Genomic DNA, 17,897 nt, shown 5'->3' on the forward strand with positions numbered 1-17,897 from the left:
TGAGGAACTGCTGCCTCTTCTCAATGCCGCAGAGTTGTGCAACGCTTCCCCCTCAAGTAGCATTCAAAACTTCTGTTGCTGGCCCAAAAGGCAGTTGGTTCAAACGTTCCAAGAATCCCGTGAGGTCATAAGCCAAGAACTGCTGGGCTTTCTAGAACCAGCGCGCTTTGCAGGGGTCTCCTGACCTTGTTGCATTCCTTTTGCGCTGCAGGTGGGAAACGCAGATCTGCAAGGGAGCAGGGAATTGATGCAACACACTAGCCTGGCCAGGAACGAAAGCCACCACACTAAATCGGTGCTTAGTTTCCTAATCAAAGATAAACAGTATGAGAGCTTCACCTCTTATTTAATCCCCCTCCCCCGCGCCAAAAAAAAAGATGTATTCCCTGTTAATCCTAATTGACTCTTAGCATCATTCTTCCCTTTTCCTGAGTTAGGCTTAGATAGGGCCATTGAAGTCAATGGTCTTCCTGGTAGCAGCAACACAGCTACGGAATCCTCCTTCCCTTGGGAAGCCCAACTGGATCCTTATGTCTGGGCGTTAAGATGAGCAATGAAGGCATTCCTGTTTCACCATTCAGTGCTCATCACTGGCTGCATGCACACCATATATTTAAAGAATGTGGTTTACGCCAAATAATGTTGGGAACTGTAGTTTTTATAAATGGTGCTGGGAATTGTAACTCTGTGAAAAGTAAACAAAAATTCCCAGGTTTCTTTGGGGGGAGCCATGTATGGTGTGTGTACACTGCCTTGGTTATTCTTCTACCCTAACAGTTTCTGGTGCTGATGGCACCTGTTTCTTTCGGCTCTCTGTTACATGTGTTGTTGCTGAGATTTTATTGGAAAATGTATTTTAGAGTTGTTGTAAGATGCCCTAAACCCTTGTTGTTGAAAGATGAGATAGAATTATTATTATTTTAAAAAATATGCATATGATTGGGCTATAAATGCATTATGCTGATACTTTGCCATATACACTGATAAAACTATACTACAGTTCTATACATTGTTCCATATAACCCTGTACTAAAGTTACTATAGAAGTATTTCAGCAGCAGCCTAGTGATTCACTCATAGAGCCCCAGCTACAACAACACATGACCCACTATTTTCAGCTGAATATTTTATTTAAGGATAATGAACGCTAGCTATCTAAGAAAAGGGGGGAAGCCTAGTTCAGCAATCCACAATAATATTGTTGCTAGATTGCCACCTGATTACTGTATAGGTGGTTCTTTTAAAAGCAAAGCCTGATTTCCATTTGGGTGGGGTTTGACAAAAGAATGTTAACAGCCCTTAATGGTGCAGTGGATGTCTTTTTACAGGAGCTCATTATTAAAAGATGGGTTTGTTGATGCAGGTCTCTTTTGAACGTGTTTGGAAAGAAAAAATCACCACCACCCAGAATTTGGAGAGGTGCCTGTGAGAGAGAGGCCATAACAAAATAAAAAAAAATTGATGTGAGGCAGAAGGTTTTTTAAAAAACAAGAAGCAGAGAGTGGGAATAAATGGTTCCCCCAATGGGAGGGATGTTGAAAGTGGAGCCCTCCCAAGGACTGGTATTAAGACCTGTTCATAAATGATCGAGTTATGTGAGAGTGCTGTTGTGCTCAAGTCCTACTTGACCTTTATGAAAATAGGATGCTGGATATATGGGCCTTTGGCTCAATCTAGCAGGCTGTATCTTGTGGAGCAGTGTGCCTCTTTTCTGAGAGCTCCCTGGTAGCAATGTGTGTACAGTGGTACCTCGGGTTACATACGCTTCAGGTTACAGACTCCACTAACCCAGAAATAGTACCTTGGGTTAAGAACTTTGCTTCAGGATGAGAACAGAAATCGTGCTCTGGCGGCACAGTGGCAGCAGGAGGCCCCATTAGCTAAAGTGGTGCTTCAGGTTAAGAACAGTGTCAGGTTAAGAACGGACCTCTGGAACGAATTAAGTACTTAACCCTAGGTACCACTGTACTAGATTCAGGTAGTTAACCATGTTGGTTTGACGCAGTCAAAATAAATAAAATGTCCAGTAGCACCTTAGATACCAACTAAGTTTGTTCTGGGTATAAGCTTTCGTGTGCACGCACACTTTTTCAGATTCTTCTATTCAGAATTCGTATCTGAAGAAGTGTGCATGCACACGAAAGCTTATACCCAGAACAAACTTAGTTGGTCTCTAAGGTGCTACTGGACATTTTTTTTTTAATGTGTATACTGTTTGCCTTCATCACAAGAACATAGGAAGCTGCCTTACTCCAAGTCATACTATTGGTCCCTCTAGCTCAGTATTGTCTACACCAGGGGTTGTCAACCTGGTCCCTACCGCCCAGTTTCAGGATTCTAGATGGGCGGTAGGGGGTTGTACGGCACAAGCGGAATCCTCCTTCCATCAAGCACTGGTGGGCAGTAAGGACCTTTTACCATCAAGAAAGATGCATTAGTGGGTAGTAGGCATAAAAAGGTTGACCAGACCTGGTCTACACTCTTCCACTTATGCTCTACTTGTGTATATCTGCAAGTAAACCAAATACTACAATATGGCATTCGCTTCCAGTTATCTCTTCCCCAAAGGAAGATAAGCCCTGATAATGCTGTTCCTACTAGTTCTCACTGCTTGGGCAAGTGGGGAATGCCTCAGATTATCATTTATTATAAAGGCATTCATATATGTGACTCTTTAAGCAGAAGAGCAGAATTCCATCTGACCTGAGAAATTTACCATATTAAGCTTAGAGTCAATGGACAGCTTTAGGATGGGTACTGGGAGCTAGCACAATTGAATGTACTTGTTTTTAATTTTAGCTATGTTGATGGTTAAAGCGTTAAGACCAAAAACACTTTATGGAAGGGATATGGTTTGAACTGGGAATTAAAAGAATAGAGAGAGAAGGGAGGTACTACTGTATATAAAAATTGAATTATGTGGCTCTTTTTCTCTCCCAATAACAATTATTTAACCTACACTGTAGTCTCATGACAAATCCCAAAGCTTGCTAGAATTCCAATTTTTAATCACATGCATTCTGGGAGCAGATATGTATGCTGTCTAATTAACACAATTCATAAATATTATATTGGATGGGGGAGTGTGTTGTTCTTATCACAGCTCTGTCTATGCTTGTTTGTTAATCAGCAGAGCCTCTGAGTAAGTATTGAATAATGTTTTAAGGCTAAACAATGTAATGGTTAAAAGGCAAAGCATGACTAATGAACATACTACTCTTTCCTAAAAATGGTCAAAGGGACTCTGTTTTGGGAACAGACTCCCACAACACCAGAGTGGTATCAGATCCCTGAAGCTGGAATGGGTTGAATTGAGGGATTAAAGAAGGATCTAGCCTGAGAGAAAATAAAGATCTGACTATGAAGGTTTTCTTACTCTCTTAACTGCACAATTCTGTACATATCTACTCAGAAGTAAGCCCCATTGAGTTCAGTGGAGCTTACTCCTAGGTAAACAGGAGTGCACAAGATTACAACTTATAAAATAAATTGCAATAAGTTCAGTGCTCTTATAATAAAAACAAATTTGTACATCAGAATACTTCCGGTTGTTGTTTCAACATTCAGAAAAGGTCATCCAATTTAATTTCAACAGATACTGGCGTCATCCTGTTTCTTTTATACTCATACATAACTGTCTGGTTTTGCCATTTTAAAATAGCGTTTATAAATATTTATTTTTTTTAAAAAAAAAGTTAATCAAAGAGCCATAAAATGTTTCCTTACCAGGCCTTTATTCTTTTACTATCTTGGTCTGACAGCCTTGTTGAGTTTGCATCTCCATGGCAATAAGATTGAAGCAGACTCCTTGCCAAGTGTACAGCGAGGCCAAACAAGAAAGAATGCATCCTGGAAGCTTAACAAGCTCTGAAAAGCACGTTCCTTGGCTGTCACCCTCTGCGATAGATGTCTCCTTCCTTTCCCTCCCAAAGGAAGCCTGAAAATGACCAGCAGCTCACCACTATTACTGCCAACTCTGAAATAATATCGTGTCCCTGAGAATCAAATGAGGAAGAAATAAAAGGTACCTAAATGGCGTTCCGTGTGCTGCGCTGGCTCGCCAGATGCAGCTTTGTCACGCTGGCCACGTGACCCGGAAGTGTCTCCGGACAGCGCTGGCCCCCAGCCTCTTGAGTGAGATGGGCGCACAAACCCCAGAGTCTGTCAAGACTGGCCCATTCGGGCAGGGGTACCTTTACCTTTACCTATGTTCTTAAAAACCAGGCTGTGGGGTTTTTTGTTGTTTTTTTAAAGCAGTAATTTGCCAATGAAGAAAAGAATCAGAATATGGGCAAGACGAACTTGCATAATGGGGCTATAAGTACTTTCCTAGCTATATTTGCTCAAAGTTCTCTTGCAGTTTCTGACATCAAGTTTTTCAGCTTTCTCTTCCGTTCCACATCATTAGGACAGATAACTTCCCACCAGCAGCTGCACAACAGACCAGTATCCATGGTAAGGTAGTGCAAACTGATGCTTAGATGTTCTGTGGTGAACCAGAAAGTAAGTTCAGGTACGCTCAGGTGTTTAGTGAACCTCTATCAGGCTGAACCAGATATATCCAAGCATAACTGAAAGTGCAAGGGGACAGGGAGTTTTGTATTTGACTTCTTTTTCAGAACAGAACGCAATTGGAAAGCGAATGCACCACCAAAAAAAAGCATAAAAACCGAATGCAGCATGCTTTGTCTCTCTGGCAATTTCAACACTTGCTCATCTGAGCATATACATAGTTTCTAACAGACTTTTTGAGTTTAGAAACCGTGAACAAATAAAAGTTCCAAATCTTGCAACATTCAATTACAATGCATAAAAGTGTTTGCTCCTATTTTAAGTATCGCTTCCTGCTTTGCCCAAATGGTGGCACTAGAGAACATTTTTAAAGCCCTGACGCACTGAAAAAGCCAGCAGCACATTTTGCAATGTGGGTGTTTGTTTGTTTGTTTGAAGTCTCACTTTAGCTTCACCAATAGTAAAAGCTAGTAAAAAGGTAAGAGTGATGATGAGCCATGTTTGACGATGTGACCAGGGTCTTGCTTACAGAAAAAGGTGAGGGGGGAAGAGAATCTGCAATTTCAAAGTCGTTAGTAAGTTGAACAACCTGTAAAAGTCTTCCATATTTGCAGGTACCGTATTTAGAGTTCTCCAGTTCTAATGACTTGTGCAACGTGGAAATAACAGAAGCTGGAACTACACTTTTATAGCAGAGGTAGGGCTGCCCCACCCCACCACTCAGCCCCAAGCTTCCTTCTCCTTTCCCCCCTGTATTGTTTAAAGGTAAAGGGGACCCCTGACCATTAGGTCCAGTCGTGACTGACTCTGGGGTTGTGGCACTCATCTCGCTTTATTGGCCGAGGGAGCCGGCATACAGCTTCCGGGTCACGTGGCCAGCATGACTAAGCCACTTCTGGCGAACCAGAGCAGTGCATGGAAACGCCATTTACCTTCCCGCCGGAGTGGTACCTATTTATCTACTTGCACTTTGATGTGCTTTCGAACTGCTAGATTGGCAGGAAACTGCTAGGTTGGCAGGAATGTTGTCATGTTTAGGAATGCTCAATTCTTGATGACATTCAGCTGTGAGATTTCCCCAGCCCTCACCAGCAGAGGCCAATAGTTTAGATCAGGCCCTTCAGCTGTTTTGGGACTTCAACTCCCATCATCCCTAGCTAACAGAACCAGTGGGCAGGGATGATGGGAATTGTAGTCCCAGAGCAGCTGGAGGGCCACGTTTGGCCACCACTGGTGTAGATGCTTCTTTCTGAAGGATGTTGTCATGTCACACACTGAGTAATCATTAGGCCTTAGAGGAGGGAGGGAAGCAAGACACAGGGGTGGCTGTTCTTCAGTGAAACACAGATGCAATGTCTCGTTCCAGCCTAATACACAAGAGATTGAATCCCACACCAATGCTTACCATTAACATCCATGTTTGCAACCGCTCATTACAGTTTCCACCAATTCGAACAATAAAAGGCTGTTTTTAAAAGGACGGTGGGATACATGCAACAATTAGATTCAGCTTTACGCACAATAGCACCACGTTGGCAGGTGCATTCACTTGTTCACTTTGGGGACTGTGGGCCAGTGGAAGACAGTAAATGCATGCTGAAATTTAGCTCATTTAGTGAAATCGCCAACTTCCCCCCTCCCCCCATATGTTATTCAAGGCGGCCACAGAAGGCAACAGTACACAATATTTTAAATATATATATTTTACAGTTTTAATTCATCTTTAATAAAGTTTAATTTTTAATAACAGTACCTGAGGGCAGGAAGGAGTTGACATGCATTATCAAAGCAGCATTTAGTAAAATAGTTTAAAATTGTATTGCAGACACATATGCCCTCTGATGAAATTACAAATGAATATATCAGCCACTGCGCACCCCACCCCACCCCAAGTTCCTCTCTATTTTTGCCTGGCTCTTCTTTCCACCCAAACGCCAGCAAGCCGTACAAACAGGAAGCGTCCAAAAGGTGTATCATCCTATTTCGGCGTTTTTGCCATCATCAGCATCCTAAGTGGCAGCGTATCTTCAACCCAGGTGTTTGGAGAATCAATCATTCGTTCCCATAAGTTGCTTTCATCTGTTGTAGAGTCCATCCAGTCTACTGGAGTACCGTAGCTTTTACCTAAAGAAGTGGGTTTTTTAAAAAAACATTGAATTAGCATTGCCTTTTATCTGTCATTTACACAACAGTAACTGCAAAGTGCTATAAGCTATCTCCCTTAAGCAGTACGTACTGGGTTACAACCAGGAGAAACCTTGGACTAATCTATACTGGTGAGTTATAATGTTATAAAGGTAAAGGGACCCCTGACCATTAGGTCCAGTCGTGACCGACTCTGGGGTTGCGGCGCTCATCTCGCTTTATTGGCCGAGGGAGCCGGTGTACAGCTTCCGGGTCATGTGGCCAGCATGACCAAGCCGCTTCTGGTGAACCAGAGCAGCGCACGGAAACGCCGTTTACCTTCCCGCTGGAGCGGTACCTATTTATCTACTTGCACTTTGAGGTGCCTTTGAACTGCTAGATTGGCAGGAGCAGGGACCGAGCAACCGGAGCTCACCCTGTCACAGGGATTCGAACCACCAACCTTCTGATCGGCAAGTCCTAGGCTCTGTGGTTTAACCCACTGCGCCACCCGCGTCCCTTATAATGTTATAAATGTTTTATCAAATGTGACACCAAAGGGGCGATGTACAGAGGTCAATGGAAAATTGCACTGAGAGCTACACAATGTTTTTTCTTAGCTTTTGTTGTTGTTTTTTTAACATCAGTGCAGATCCAGCACTTGTTGCACCAGCAGAAATCCTTACATGGGGCTCGTGAGGTGAATCCTGCCCAATATTTCAAGAGCACTTTGTGTCAAAGCCGTTGGGTCATGGAATCATAGAATTGTAGGGTTGGAAGGGACCCCAAGGGCTATCTAGTCCAATCCCTTGCAATGCAGGAGTCTCAGCTAAAGCATCCATGGCAGATAGCCATCCAACCTCTGCTTAAAAACCTCCAAGGAAGGAGAGTCCACAACCTCTCAAGTGAGACCGTTCTACTGTCGAAGAGCTCTTACTATCAGAGCTGTTCGTGGTGTTTAGCCAGAATCTCCTTTCTTGTAACTTGAAGCCCTACCCTCCAGAGCAGGAGAAAACAAGCTTGTTCCCTCTTCCATGTGACAGCCCTTGAAATATCTGAAGATGACTATTGTATCTCTGTAGTCCCCCCCCCCAAAAAAAATAATAATTTTGAAATTTCACCCACTTACTAGCACTAGGGTGGTGGGGAGAACTTCCACTTATCTGAAATTACCTGTTCCAAGTCCTATCCTGAGGCCTCCAAGGAAGTGATTGGCTAGTTTGTTGTGATCCCAGACAGTGAGCTCCACGCAGGCTTCTTTCAAATCTTGAGGTCTGAAGCCATCGTAGACCATTGTATGATTGAACACTGGGTTTGTTGTCTTCGCCACAGCTCTTGTTTTCTGACGGCTTTTCCTGCTTGTGTCTGGAAGGATGGTACTTTGGATAAAAGTGGGAAGAAGGAGAAAAATGACCATGAGAATAACCTTAAGACACTTGAGACTTGGTTCATACCACACAAGAAACTGTTGTTGTCCCAGTAATCTGGGGTGGGCGGGTGACTTTTGGTGGAAGGAGAGAAACTAGTTCTGCAACCAAGAAAGAAGGAATTCGATAAAACAGAGAGGGAACACTGATAGAGGTGACCTAGCCATCTTGTGGAACTACTACTGTATTGACCCGAATATAAGCCACACTTTCCCCCCAAATTCCGACCGTGAAAAATTCAAGTGTGGCTTAAATTCACAACTTTACAAAAATTGGCTTTTACGATATTGCTGCTGAAACAGACAAATGGTAAAAGGGAACAAAAAAATGTTTTATTGCCGATTTGTGAGCTTGCAGGCCTTCTCTGTTACCCGTAGGATTTTCTTCTACATTTGCCATTTATGGGTGTGAGTGCCTGTGGAATTGTAGCAATTGAATAGTGATTTGTGATTTTAGCGATTGTAACTTTTCGGGTATTATCTTTTTTCCTTTTCCCCCCTTGAATTTTAAAGGTGCGGCTTATTTGTGGGTGTGGCATATATTCAGGCCAATATGGTATCTAACTGTATAACTCTTTATATTATTTTTAAGTTTAGTGGGTTTGTAATCTTTTGCATTATATATTTTATCTTAACTTTTTGTGTGTGCTTTGGCTACTTTTGTCATGAAGCGGTTTATAAATCTGCAAAAAATAAACAGGAAACCTCCTCCCCTTGCATCTCAGGCAATAAGCGGTGGTACATTGATGTTCAGTTTGCAGGTGTACTATTGCCACATGTGCATTAAACAGAGAGAGGCATGCAGGCTCATGCTTGAACTCATTTTTTCAATATCTTGTTGATACGCATCTTCACTGATGTCACAGCTGCAGCCCATCAGGGGCTATGATGTTGTGACAGAAATTGCCACAAACATGTTGGGAGCTGCTTTGGATAATAAAGAGCTTCTGGGTCATGGGCTGGTTGGACACAGAGGAATGGTGGAAGGAACCAGCTGGGGAACCACCAAGGAAAGAAGGCTCAGAGCCCGGGGAGTGATAGTGGGACAATAATGAGTGATCAGAAGAAGACTGGGAGGAAGAGGTGTCAGAAGCTGAGGAGGTAACAGGGCTTAGTGAGCTGGGAGAATCTGTGGCAGAGGGAAGTCCAGAATCAGAGGCAGAAGCTGACGCAAGAGGGTGGGAGGAGGGAGGCCAAGAGGCAGAGATGAGTCAGGCTGCTGAAGTGGGTTTCTCCCCCTCTTGCTGTGACAAGCTCCCCTCCCCCTGGTTTCCCAGAACCAAGAGAGGCATGAAAAGGGCAGAGGAGAAGTTCATTTCATTCAGACACTGTCTCAGATTGCTTGGGGAAAACTCTAGAGAGGAAGGGAATTAGGCAGCTGTGGGGAGGCAAGAACCTACAGTCTCAGCATCTGTTTCATGGGGGCAAGACCTACCAGAGATGAGTTGCTGGGCTCATTAGGCCTGACACTCCTGTGTCAATTTTGGTTTTGCTAATAAAGAGTGAACTCCAACTTGGATGGTGTGATTCACTGCTGTCTCACTCCTGGCATTCTGGTAGTGCCCAGGACCTGCTCCAAGTGTCAGTCACCCAACCTTGCCAAATTACACCTTCATTCAGTTGAATCCCTGTTCTTACCACTTAACAAAAGAGTTGAGTCTATTGCCCCTGAGGACTGGGAGGTCACTGCATTCCTTCACCCAAATGTGGACTTCTCCAGTGACTGGAGGTTTTTTACCTTTGAAACAGACAAAAAAAGGAGAAAGAAAACAGAGCACAACATGGTTGGTTGATCTGTTCAAAGCTTCCCTCTGTGTTTCCTCTTGTTAACAACAAATAAGATACACAGCAAAACTTTAAAGTCTTGCGAAGATATTGAATGCAGCATGGGTCAGGCATCTCAGGCCTCTCTGTCCTACAAGACAACACACACACTCCAGACCAAACCTCTTCCCAAGGTCACCCTCAACCCAACCATCTCTGTGATTCATTTTGCAACGGCCGCTGACTATGTACAATCTGTCTGAGTGACTGGAACAATGGCACATCTTCATGCATATGAGTGCTCCACTAATCACAGGCAAACGATGGTTTGATTCTCTGCATCGTCTATGTGTAGGGCCTCAGGTGCCATCTTCAAAGGTCACACTCACATGATACAGTAAAGGTACAGATGATGGTGTGCAGGATTAGCTGCCTCCAGCCTGAGGTTGATGCATTGTAAGCTAACCATTAGTCACCGAACAGAAGGTTACTGCACCAGCTACACAGAGGGAGAACTTAGCAAGCAGCACAGAATTCCAGCAACATCTAGGAGTCTCTCCATACTACTTCATAGCCAAGTAAACTTAGAGGAAGGTCAAATACAACCTTAAGGTAAAGGGACCCCTGACCATTAGGTCCAGTCGTGACTGACTCTGGGGTTGCGGCGCTCATCTCGCTTTATTGGCCGAGGGAGCCAGCGTACAGCTTCCGGGTCATGTGGCCAGCAAACCAGAGCAGCGCACGGAAACGCCGTTTACCTTCCCACTGGAGCGGTACCTATTTATCTACTTGCACTTTGACGTGCTTTCGAACTGCTAGGTTGGCAGGAGCAGGGACCAAGCAATGGGAGCTCACCCTGTCGCGGGGATTTGAACCACCAATCTTCTGATTGGCAAGTCCTAGGCTCTGTGGTTTAGCCCACAGCGCCAACCTTAGTTTACTGTTAAAAGAGTGAGGGGCCTCAGGCTGTCTCAAACACTTCCCTCATGGGAGTGAGGCCTCCATCCCTGGTTTGCAACAAGCCATGGTTTATGCAATTTCATTTGAATATGGAAACCAATGGTTTGCCCAAACAACCGTTTAATAATAATAATAAGATTATTTATATCCTGCCCTCCCCAGCTGAAGCCGGGCTCAGAGTGGCTAACAACAGTAAAAATAACACAGTTTATATAAAATTACAATCAGTTAATTGAAATACATTCTAAAATCAATTCATTCTAAAATTCAGAGTCAAATTAACAGCAACCATTGGGCTAGAGTTCTATGAGGATTACAGAAGGGGGGGGTCAGGCTGTGCCTTGGCCAAAGGCCTGGTGGAACAGCTCTGTCTTGCAGGCCCTGCGGAAAGATGTCAAGGCCCGCAGGGCCCTAGTGACAGAGCATTCCACCAGATCGGGGCCACGGCTGAAAAAGCCCTGGCTCTGGTTGAGGCCAGCCTAACCTCCCTGTAGCCCAGGATCTCCAAGATGTTTTTATTTGAAGACCGTGAGGTCCTCCATGGGACATATTAGGAGAGGCGGTCCCATAGGTACGAGGATCCTAGGCCGTATAGGGCTTTAAAGGTTGAAACTAGCACCTTAAACCTGATCCTGTATCCCACCGGGAGCCAGTGCAGCTGGTATAGCACCGGGTGAATGTGATCCTGCGGTGAGGACCCCGTAACACAACCAGAAGCCATGGTTTCATTGTGGTTGCTTTGCAGCCAAGGCATAGTTTGAGTGAACTATAGTTTGCCAGGTTTGAATGACATGCCATTAAATTAGGGAGGCAAAACACCCCATGAAGCCAACTCGGAAAGTGGGTAACAGAAAGATACTTACCCCCAATAGGCTGTGGAACATATTGGAGAGCTATTTTCATGTCCCCCCTGTTCTCCAGATTAAGACCAGCTAGTGGAGTCTGACCAAACAAAAACAAAAAAACCAATGACTATGTAATACAAGCAACATCTTGAAATATGTGGTCCAATTAGACCCCAAAATAGATTTACTAACGTATCTCAAAGACATATTTCCAGAAGACACAAAGAAATTATTATGTCATAATTTAGTTGCAAGGATTTTATATGAAAATACTGGGGTGAGAGTGGGGTAGGGGATGCCCCCATTTAAAGCAATGGCTTATTTAATTACGGGAACAGGCAACCTCCGACTCAAGATGCTTTGGGTTCTTCAAAGGGAAAAAGAAAATTACACAAGAAAGGACAATGTTTAAAGGAACTCTGGAACAGTAAGACAGACGGATTTGTCTTTGTTAATTTTATGAGAAGATATGAATATGAGTCTTCTCAAACTGAATAAATAAATGGGACATTAAATACATTGCTCCTATTAACTATGGGTGGTATTCAATGCTAGTCATACTCGAGAGTAGCCCCACTGAAGTTAATGAATAACTCATTAATTTCAATGGGTGGCATTCAAGTAAATTTTACTGAGAATAGACACACTGAAATTACTGAACGTGACTAACTTAGATCAAATAACTTAAATATGACTAGCATTGAATAAAACCCTTAGATTATGTTGGTTCATTTCTTTTTCTTCTTTTTGATTAAATTATTAATTACTGCTATTTAATTTCTAACTTGTTCTAAGAACATGATAGTGCTAATGTTAATTATCCAGTTTTTGTTTTTTGTAATTGCCATAATTGATACTCAGTTGCTTTCCACATTGCTATTACTCATTTTGAATACTGTATTGATATATAAAGGTAAAAGGTAAAGAACCCCTGGATGGTTAAGTCCAGTCAAAGGCAACTATGGGGTATGGCGCTCATCTCGCTTCAAGCTGAGGGAGCTGGCGTTTGTCCACAGACAGCTTTCTGGGTCATTTGGCCAGCATAGCTAAACTGCTTCAGGCACAACGGGACACTGTGACGAGTGCCAGAGCACATGGAAATGCTGTTTATTTTCCCGCCGCAGCAGTACCTATTTATCTACTTGCACTGTTTATCTACCTGCTTTCGAACTGCTAGATTGGCAGAAGCTGGGACAGAACAACAGGAGCTCACCCTGTCGTGGGGATTCGAACCACCAACCTTCTGATCTGCAAGCCCAAGAGGCTCAGTGGTTTAGACCACAGCGCCACCCACTCCCTCTGTATTGACATATATTTCCTAATAAACTATCTTAAAAAAAAAATCACTGTCCACAAAACCTACTATTGTAGCATCTCTTATTTGTGTGTTTTCACAAATCCTGTGTGGAAAATGGGTGCAAACTGAGCTTATCGGCTGATAAAAGAAACATTTAATTAGCCACCTACTGGGGGCCATGCAAACTGCAACATGACAACAACCTTAGGAAAATATGTGTTGGGAAAGATTTACATCTGCTTCCAGGTTAAATCTCAGACACCCTTTTAATAGAAATATTTTTAATCAGCTACACCGGGGGTAGCCAACGTGGTGCCCTGCAGATGTTGTTGGACTACAAACCCCATCATCCCTTATTGCTGGCCATGTTGGTTTGGTTGGGGCTGATGGGAGCCAGAGTCCTACTGCATCTGAAGGGCACCACGTTGCCTACCTGTGGATTACATGTTGCAGCACTGGTGAAAATTATAAAGAAGCCAAAGTAGAAATTCATCACACTGGGCAAGGTTATTAATTTCAGTGATAATTGTTGGTATGAAAACAATACTTCCTATGAATATAAATGATAGTACAGGAATTATAAACTGGTAGTCGTATGATTCAGAATTTTGGCTGTTGCTATTTACTCATTTATTAAATCACTGAGGGGTAGAAGAGAGTTTGGCTCAACAACGCTCATTACGGGCGACTTCCGGGGTTGGCGCGATCCGGGAATGGCGGATTCCCTCCGAGCTCCGGAGGGAATCGGCTCAGCAGGGGACGGGTCTTTGCCGTGCCGGTGACACGGGGACCCTTAAAACCGCAGGCGCGGAAGCCTGCGGACTGAAGACTCGGCGGGTGCCTTAAGCGCCCCCCCTGATTCGCAAAGAGCCTTTTTAAAGGCTGCGGAGGGGATACGGGGGGTGGCGCGGCACTGAGAGTCCATCGCTACCCCTGCTGAGCGAAGCCGCGAGCCATGACCGAAAAGCGCTGACTTCCTTCCTTGAAATTCGGCTGAAAAAACAACCCGTGAGTAAACTGAAATTGGACTCTAAGAACTTTTCTTTTGAATTTGAAACGACCGGGGAGTGTGCTAAAAGGAAGTCCGCACCCTCACCTTGTAGACGAGTTAAAGCAACGACGTAAGAACTAAGCTGGAGAGCCTGCCCTGGAAAGGGTGAGTTTGGAAAAGATATTGACTTCCAAGATTGGCAAAAGGAGAAAGCAATCTTGTGCAGAAGAGTGGAGTTTTGGAAGTTCCTTTCTTTGTCGTAAACAACCCCCCCCCCCCGGCCCGGGAGCGTCCTACTTTGGAGCCTGTAAGCAAAGAATCTGACAGCTGTCAAAGCTGTTAAACATACAGCTTACAGGAAAAATTGCTACTTAAGAGCCCTCTGGATTAAGAGGTGTTACAATTGAACTTAAACTGTTGGAAACAAAGTAATAAAATTAAGAAAGAGGACTGTTGGAGAAAGTAACGATAAACAACCAGATTCCCTCTAGGGGGAATTCTGTGGAATTACAATGGCTGTGAATGGAAAGGTACTGGCTGAAATCGAAAGGATGGTCCTCCTGGTGGGAACCTTACAAGAGCATATCTCAGAAATGGGTAAACATATAATGGCCTTCAATACAGAAACAAGTAACTTTGTTGACTGTAAGGAGGACTGGAATGAGAAACAACTCACAGCTGAATCTGAAGTCAAAGAGAAGGAGACAAAACAAGAGAAAGAGAAAGTAAAGCTGGAAGATACTAACAAGAATCTGACATCTGTGGAATACAAGCAAGGAGACTATTGGATTAAACCTACAACAAATCTACGAAGGAAGCAAAAGACGAATGTGGAGGCCCTGGAAGTTTATGGAATACAGGAATTTAGAATAAAGAAATACAATTGGGGCCTCCACATTGACTTTGACTTTGACTTTGACTTTGACTATGACATGAAAGATCCATGCCTTGTGGAAATTCTTCAGCAGTTGTATGTAAGAGACTATGGATGGACTGTGACAGATCTCCTTCGAGATTTGAGGACTGACATAAAGGATTACCAACAAGACCGGCGGAGAGGGACTGTGAGTGACGGGAGAGCCTCGGACGTGAGGAACCCAGGCTAAGAACTGATATTTTGGACCTACATTGGGAAGGGACGCAAATCGGGGATGGGGGGGAGGGAAAGATGCAATTTTAACAACACTCAGGATAATGGAAATTAATTAATATGACCAATATGAAAGATAAAATGGGAAATCGATGGAAGAAAACTGAGATCCAGCTTAGAACAATCGTATTCTTTTATAAAAGGGCTATCATTGAGCTGGTTAAGATTTTGAGAAATAACAATTTGCTGATCTAAATTTGGGAATAGGGATATAAGGGAGGGGGTGGGGGGAAGTCAGAGACCAGAGTTATGAAAAGTTTTTTCATTTTTTGAAACTTTATATCTTTTTTGTTTTTGTGTATTTTTTGTCTGTTTATTTTTTTTTTGTATGTTTGTCTTTAAAAAATGTGAAAACCCAATAAAAATTTTTATAAAAAAAAAAAAACAACGCTCATTACGGACCAAAAGCCATCAACTCACTCTTGGCTTAAGAGGGTACCAAATCATCTGCTTGTTCTGCCTGTCATCCCAGTCCCATTCTCCCAAGTCCAGCTCCACTTCGCCCAGGAAACTGTTACGTCCAAACGTGTCATTGTGCCACACGGAGACATTCAACCTCTGGGACGCCAGGAGAGCCCTGTCAACTTTATACTGCAAAGGAGACAAAACAGATGCTTTAAGTATGCATTTAACTACAGAATTAGAATTGTGCGTTAGAACTGTGAGCTGCAGGTGAAGCATGCTTCATGATGATGGACTCAAGGGCATCCTGATCAAATTTGCAGATGACACCAAACTGGAAGGGGTGGCTAACACCCCTGAGGACAGGATCACACTTCAAAACGACCTTGACAGATTAGAGAACTGGGCCAAAACAAACAAGATGAATTTTAACAGGGAGAAATGTAAAGTATTGCACTTGGGCAAAAAAAATGAGAGGCACAAATACAAGATGGGTGACACCTGGCTTGAGAGCAGTACATGTGAAAAGGATCTAGGAGTCTTGGTTGACCACAAACTTGACATGAGCCAACAGTGTGATGCGGCAGCTAAAAAAGCCAATGCAATTCTGGGCTGAATCAATAGGAGTATAGCATCTAGATCAAGGGAAGTAATAGTGCCACTGTATTCTGCTCTGGTCAGACCACACCTGGAGTACTGTGTCCAGTTCTGGGCACCACAGTTCAAGAAGGACACTGACAAACTGGAACGTGTCCAGAGGAGGGCAACCAAAATGGTCAAAGGCCTGGAAACGATGCCTTATGAGGAACGGCTAAGGGAGCTGGGCATGTTTAGCCTGGAGAAGAGGAGGTTAAGGGGTGATATGATAGCCATGTTCAAATATATAAAAGGATGTCACATAGAGGAGGGAGAAAGGTTGTTTTCTGCTGCTCCAGAGAAGCGGACACGGAGCAATGGATCCAAACTACAAGAAAGAAGATTCCACCTAAACATTAGGAAGAACTTCCTGACAGTAAGAGCTGTTTGACAGTGGAATTTGCTGCCAAGGAGTGTGGTGGAGTCTCCTACTTTGGAGGTCTTTAAGCAGAGGCTTGACAACCATATGTCAGGAGTGCTCTGATGGTGTTTCCTGCTTGGCAGGGGGTTGGACTCGATGGCCCTTGTGGTCTCTTCCAACTCTATGATTCTATGATTCTATGCTATTCCAACGGAGACGTGGGGGTAGATTGGATTTACCGCATTTTTCGCTCTATAGGACTCACCCGACCATAGGACGCACCTTGTTTTAGAGGGGGAGAATAAGGGAAAAAAAATCTCCCCCTCTCTGCTCAGCGCCCCTTCAGCGAAGAGGCAGGAAGAAGAAGAAGAAGAAGAGTTTGGATTTGATATCCCGCCTTCACAGGAGTCTCAAAGCGGCTAACATTCTCCTTTTCCCTTCCTCCCCCACAACAAACACTCTGTGAGGTGAGTGGGGCTGAGAGACTTCACAGAAGTGTGACTGGCCCAAGGTCACCCAGCAGCTGCATGTGGAGGAGCGGAGACACGAACCCGGTTTCCCAGATTACGTGACTACCGCTCTTAACCACTACACCACACTGGCCCCTTCCACTTCTCCTCCCGCTTGGCTGAAGGGGCGCTGCACAGCTCTCCCTCTTTGCTGAAGCCAGGAAAGTCTTGCTCTCCTGGCTTTAGCGCAAGGAACCCGAAGCCTCCGGAGTGCAGCAGGAACTCGCGCTGCGCTCCGAAGGCTTCAGGCGGCTATCCCTGAAGTCTGGAGAGCGAGAGGGATCGGTGCGCACCAACCCCTCTTGCTCTCCAGGCTTCAGCGAAAGCAACGCGAAGCCTCCAGAGCGCGGAGGGAGCGCTCCCTCTGTGCTTCGGAGGTTTCGCGTTGCTATCACTGGAGCCGAGGAGCCTGCATTTGCTCCATAGGACGGACACACATTTCCCCTTAGTTTTTGGAGAGGGAAAAGTGTGTCCTATAGAGCAAAAAATACGGTATTTTGCCAACATCTACCTTTATTGGAACAACAGAGCGCCAGCAGGGCCAACCTGGCACTCACTCCTGCCAGTGTGTTTGCACCATGCCCACCTCCCTATTATCCTCAGTGACTCGGCTGTAAGGAGGTCAGATAAGCTCCACTGCCCCACTGTGCTGTTCTCTACTGGTTAAACCAAGCTATCATTCAGAAAATGAATTAGTTTACTGAGCTGGGCTCGCACATTCAAACAAACCATGCTTAGGCTAAATGAACCATGACTATGTGCTGCATTCATTCTGGCACTATAAATTATACAAGTTACCCTTAATATCTCATTGAAGACAGGGTTCAACGTCTTCTTCTTCACCGACGTTTTTCTTTTGCCCAGTTTGTACTTCTCCGGTAGCAAGTAACTCTTCACATACCTAAGGAGATTTAACCACC

General features: G+C 44.1%; 1 protein-coding gene across 12 annotated transcripts in view; it reads right to left on the minus strand.

The window, feature by feature from the left end:
- Nucleotides 1–6,199: 6,199 nt before the first annotated feature.
- Nucleotides 6,200–17,897, minus strand: part of SYTL2 (synaptotagmin like 2) — a 63,255-nt gene continuing 51,557 nt past the window's right edge. For all 12 annotated transcript variants that reach the window (XM_082218980.1, XM_082218972.1, XM_082218979.1 and 9 more), the window contains 6 exons: nucleotides 17,776–17,878; nucleotides 15,490–15,660; nucleotides 11,650–11,728; nucleotides 9,701–9,800; nucleotides 7,810–8,015; nucleotides 6,200–6,636 (listed from right to left, as the gene is read on the minus strand). In XM_082218980.1, coding sequence (XP_082075106.1) covers nucleotides 6,491–6,636; nucleotides 7,810–8,015; nucleotides 9,701–9,800; nucleotides 11,650–11,728; nucleotides 15,490–15,660; nucleotides 17,776–17,878 — 805 coding nt within the window. In that variant the 3' untranslated portion in view covers nucleotides 6,200–6,490. The remainder of the gene's footprint in view (nucleotides 6,637–7,809; nucleotides 8,016–9,700; nucleotides 9,801–11,649; nucleotides 11,729–15,489; nucleotides 15,661–17,775; nucleotides 17,879–17,897) is intronic.

This window comes from Podarcis vaucheri, assembly GCF_965113315.1.
Source record: "Podarcis vaucheri genome assembly, chromosome: 4".
NCBI lineage: Eukaryota > Metazoa > Chordata > Lepidosauria > Squamata > Lacertidae > Podarcis > Podarcis vaucheri.